At 28.5% G+C, this 5,578-nt stretch overlaps 1 protein-coding gene across 1 annotated transcript; it reads left to right on the top strand.

The window, feature by feature from the left end:
- The first annotated feature begins 253 nt into the window (after window positions 1–253).
- Window positions 254–2,270, top strand: LOC136090843 (zinc finger MYM-type protein 1-like). Its single transcript, XM_065817819.1, has 4 exons — window positions 254–297; window positions 390–712; window positions 955–1,969; window positions 2,090–2,270. Exons 1-4 carry the CDS (start codon window positions 254–256, stop codon window positions 2,268–2,270), a joined length of 1,563 nt encoding a protein of 520 aa, XP_065673891.1.
- Window positions 2,271–5,578: the final 3,308 nt, after the last annotated feature.

Raw genomic sequence — 5,578 nt, 5'->3', positions numbered from 1 at the left:
GCTCGCCGCCGATGGTCATAAATTGGGTAAAATAGTATTTTTTTTTAATTATAATATTTTAAATGATTTTATAAAATATTAAATAGTATTAGTATTTCGTATACACGCGTCACGTGCATCGAAAATTCCTCCGTTTGATCGTACGTATGTTTTCTTAACACTATTGTAACTTGTAAATTTAAATTATAAAGGTTTTACTTTAGTTCGAGTAGTGCGTTTTATATATAGTTTAGTGTTCGATATTTATGTAAAAATGGATCAGAAACGACATATTAGTGGAGTCAAGCGAGAAAGCGTGTAATTTTTAAAAAAGAAAAAGAAGTGATTTTACTTAGTTAAATACCTAGGTTAAATAATTTTTTCATACAAATATATAACATTACCCCTAGTTGTGTTGAAGATAATAAACTAGAATCTTCAAATGATATAACTATTACTAATAATTGTTCTACTACTTCTACTTCTATTCAATGTACTGCGTCTTCTTCAGATCAATCAGTTGTTGATGTAAATGAGGAATCAGAAAAATCTGAGCTAAATATCATTCCTAATCCTCTTATGCAGAATAATACAAATAATTTTAAAGATCCAGCAGATTGGACAAATAGTAATATATGTCGTAATTATATTGCAAAATTTGGACATGATCAGAACATTGATGCAGATTTTACCTCATCAAAACGATCTTATTCTGATTATGATCGTTATTGTAGTAAATCAATCTTTAGGAAAAATCGAAAAAACGGAGAAAATGTTTCACGGAAATAGCTTGTTTATTCAATTTCAAAGTTTGTATTATTTTGTGCTCCATGCAAATTATTTGGATGCAGTACTTAACTGGGAGATGCTGGATTTAATGATTGGAAAAACGGACATTTACTTATTTCCAGGCACGAAAATTCTTTGGCACATAAAATAATACATTAAATTTTATTACATTACAAAGTGATGTAGGTAGAATTGACACTCAATTGGCAACACAAGTGACTGATGAAATGAATTACTGGAAAGCTGTTCTTCATCGAATTGTTGAAGTAATTAAATTTCTCGGTGCAAAAGTTTTATCATTCAGTGGTGATAATGAACAATTTAACAAAATTAACCATGGGAACTTTTTGGGAACGTTAGAGTTACTTGCTAAATTTTACCCTTTTATTGCTCAACATATAGAAAAATATGGGAATAGAGGGAAAGGAACTCCGTCTTATTTATCATCCACAATCTATGAAGAACTTTTACTTTTGATGAAGAATGATATAATTAAAATTATATTAAAAGAATTAAAAGCAGCTAAGTATTATTCTTTAATTGTTGATTCTACACCTGATATAGCAAATGTCAATCAACTTGTTATTGCATTAAGATATGTTTTACCTAGTGGCGTACCTGCAGAAAGATTTTTAATATTCATTCCAAACAGTGGTCATAAATCTGAAGAAATGAGGAATGTTGTAATGGATTTTCTTAATTCACACAATATACCAATTGAAAATTGTCGTGGCCAGAGCTACGACAATGCGAGAAATATGTCAGGTCAGTATTCTGGATTGCAGTCAAGAATTAAAAGTTTTAATTCATTTGCAGAGTATGTACCATGTTCTGCACATTCTCTTAACTTGGTCGGAACGTGTGCAGCAGAAAGTTGTAATTCTGCTACTTCATTTTTTATGCTTCTCCAGGAACTATACAATTTTTTTTCTAGTTCTACTGCACGTTGGGACATTTTAAAAACATATTTGAAGAAAAATCTTAGTGTAAAAAATTTATCAGTAACTCGCTGGAGTGCTTGTTTTGGTGCTTGCCATGCTTTATTTAATTCTTATGCATTTATAATTGAAGCTTTGCATAGTATAGTTGATAATCAGAAAGAAAAAGCTGTATATAAAGTAGAAGCTAATGGGTTGCTTGTAAGATTAAAAACTTTAGAAACTGGTTTAATGATATGCATATGGAATTCAATATTAAACAGGTATTTTTCACTCTATAAATTAATTATTTTTAAATAATAAATTATGCTTTCATTTATTTTATTTTATTAGGGTCAGCTTAGTAGATAAATAAATTAATATAAAGTTTAATATGATTTTAGTTTTAATGCTACAAATAAAAAATTACAATCAACTGACATTGATCTTCATACAGTATTAGACCTATACAATGGCCTTAAAAATTACTTGGTACAGATCAGAGATGATTTTGATGTTTTTGAAAATAAGGCTGTAGAAATTACTGATTGTTCGGAGTATGCCAAAGATTCCAAGAGAAAATAAAAGAGAAAGGTATGTTTAATTTATTAATTTTAAAAAACACATAAAATAATTTGAAAAAAGTCATAAACATTAACAACATTAAAAACTAATTTTTTTTTTTAAGGCTATGGCTGATGAATCAAGATCGCAACCTCTCACAGAAATCACAGGGAAAATAGATTTTATTAGAAATGTATATTATGTGATCATTGATACTCTTAAATGTCAACTTAGTTCAAGAAGACAAGCTTATGAAAAAATATCAGATATTTATGGGTGTATACCCACATTGTATAAAACACCGAGTTCTATTGTTATAAGGAACACATGTGAAACTTTGGCAAAATATTTTATTGATGATGTTGAAAACTCAAGCTTACTTATAGATGAGTGTATTCTTTTTTCAAAATTAATTTCCACGGATAAAAATGTAAAATCTATTCTCTCTATGTATAAGTACATCAAGACCAAAGAATTAAAGTGTATGTTTCCAAATTTAGAAGTAGTTATGCGTATGTACCTTAGTACAGCAGTTTCAAACTGCTCAGTCGAAAGAGCTTTTTCTGTACTTAAAAGAGTAAAATCCTACTTAAGGTCAACCATGAAGGAGGAAAGGCTGAATGCATTAGCAATATTTAGCATTGAAGCAGAATCGGTTGAAAAATTAGATTTTAATGATACTATTAACACATTTGCCCATCAAAAAGCAAGAAAAAGAAAAGTATAAAATAATGGTTTGTTACTTTTTGTAATATGATTATTTTATATTTTTATATATCTAAAATATATTTTGTTTAATTTTAATTTTATGTTTTTATTTGTTTTCACATAGGTATTATATACATGTACATATTGATGTGGCTAATAAACCTAAAATAAAGTTTTATTATTTATTCAAGTATCGAGTAGAGAAATATGTAAAATAAAATTTTGATTGGGGGCACCAAATTTTTTACAGCCTATGGGCACTATAGACCATAGTCCGGGCCTGAAGGCATGTGAGAAATAGACTTGTTCTCTTTCAAGGTGTCTTTCACCATCAGTTGTAGTCTGCATGTATATAAACTGCCTAGTACTACCATCAAATCCAACTTTGAGTCGCAACGTAAGCCGTTTAATAGATGATAAATTGAATGAAATAATTACTTCTTCTAGCAAGAGACACATACGAAATGCTGTATGATCTAAAAACGCTTGAAGACTTATTTCAGCTGATTAGTCTGACACTACAATTTAAGTTTCTGGTAGCATGCAGTTTTTTTTCATCTCACAGATAATTGTAAGTGGAATAAATATTGGACCCAACATTCATGGCTTTATACCTTAGTGTTTGGTAGTCCTGCTTAGTTAACTCACAATCCAGAAAAATAGCTAAAGCTTTTGTAAGAGAATATGGTGTCGTATTTGAACTAGAAGTTGTGCATCTTTTAGCCTGCCCTCTTGCTTTAAAAGATAAATATCAAATAAGATAAGCTCTTCTGATGTTCTTGAGACTGCTAATTTCAAATTTTTTCTATGCTTGGTTTTTGCACCGGCATTTTCGAATCGTACTTTGGCCTTCCTATGGAACTAGAAGTACTTGGGGGCAGTGGTCTTGATAGTCGTGCTTCTTTGTCTACAGCAATTCAATTCTTATTTAACCAATCTATGAACTTTTTTCCAAATACAGTGTTATTATTGTAAACAAATTTCTGTCTCTAATTATTTATATCCTTTTTCATATTGAAAAGTAAATAATTGTAAATAAGTTTATATAAAGAAAAAAGTATAGTCATAATATCAGGTTATTTTAATAATAACAGATGTATTTTATGACTATGAATAAAGTTAAATCACTTTCGGAAAAGGATAACAATCCTCAATCCAAAGCCTCAATCCAGGAGCTAGAATTAAATCCAGAATGCGATCAAGTTTTTCCTAAGATGATTAAAATAATAACAGAAAAGTTTTTCCTAAGATGATTTAAATAATAACAGAAAAGTTTTTCCTAAGATGATTCTAATAATAAAAGAAAAGTTTTTCTTATGATAATGAGAATTATATTATTATGAACTTTAAACTTTGAAGATCTTCAAAATCAAATGAATATTAATGACTATTTATTTATAAAATTAATGACTATTTATGTTTTCCTGTATGTAACTTAAATGATGTTACTTTGGTTGACCAGCTTTCATCTAGAAAAGTTTTAAGTGCATAAGTTAGGCTTGACATGACATGCATGCAAATATAATAAAGAAACTTATACACCCACTGAATGTGTTGATATCAATTAAGCTAAAGATTAAACAAAATTTGAAACAAATATTAGAGCTTTGGCTGCTTTTCGAGGAATCGGTAGGGGACATGAATCATTAGTAAATGTTGCCAGGTGTATGAATATGTTTTCAGTTCAACGCAAACTTATAATTCCAATTCTGGATCTTTACATACAGCTTATGAAAAAGCTGCAGAACAAAGTATGCAAAAAGCTACTCATCAAATAAAAAAAATTGATTTGTGAGCTTACTAACCCATTTCAATTTTGTTGTGTTTCAGTAGATGGTAAATGGCAGAAACGTGTATTTAATTCAATGAACGGAATTGTCACAACAATAAAGTCAGGAAAATGTATTGACATTCATGTCTTGTCGAAGCATTGCAAAAAATGGCAACTTATGATGCTTTAAAAAAAAATGATATCAATTTTGATTATGAAAAAAAAATCTATAAAGTTTTATTAAGTAACGATTTTACGATTCTTAATCTAAGGATTTCAAAAGATCAAATGGTTTTAAATCAATTTCTATATTGCACATCAATATACGAAGCATGCAGCATAGTTTTGATAAGCTTAAGGAATTTTAAATATCTTAAAATACATATTTTAAGATATTTAAAATTCATGTCATAGCTATTTCAGAAACTTGGCATGACTTAGAAACTTTAATTGAATCTAATTCAAATTTCATCTTACCAAATTACCGCATAATTAGTCAAACACGAGGAAGAGGTAAAAAAAAGCGGAGGTCTTTATTTTCACATTTCAGAGAAACTTACATATAAAATTAAAAAGCAATTATGCCTAGCCAAAAATGATTATGAGTGTTTAACAATAGAAATAATTAGCGAAAAAGCTAAAAACATTGTCACTATATGCGTATACCGTCCTCCGATTGGTACCATTGATTGGTACCGTCCTCCGATTGGTACCATCAAACCTTTTGAAGATTTTATAAGAAATATTATAGTTAGTAGTAATAATAAAAAACTTTATAAATTTAAATATATATAATATATTTAAATTTATAATATAAATTTAAATATATTATATATATTTAAATTTATAT

Source organism: Hydra vulgaris, chromosome 14 (assembly GCF_038396675.1).
Source record: "Hydra vulgaris chromosome 14, alternate assembly HydraT2T_AEP".
Classification (NCBI taxonomy): Eukaryota; Metazoa; Cnidaria; class Hydrozoa; order Anthoathecata; family Hydridae; genus Hydra; species Hydra vulgaris.
The sequence above is the reverse complement of the archived record's forward strand: the minus strand, read 5'-3'. Positions and strand labels throughout refer to the sequence as shown.

Coding starts and splice junctions, on each gene's coding strand:
- LOC136090843 (XM_065817819.1), top strand. CDS start 254: ATGGATCAGAAACGACATATTAGTGGAGTCAAGCGAGAAAGCGT. Junction 298..389: donor GGAGTCAAGCGAGAAAGCGT/GTAATTTTTAAA, acceptor CATTACCCCTAG/TTGTGTTGAAGATAATAAAC. Junction 713..954: donor TGATTATGATCGTTATTGTA/GTAAATCAATCT, acceptor AAAGTGATGTAG/GTAGAATTGACACTCAATTG.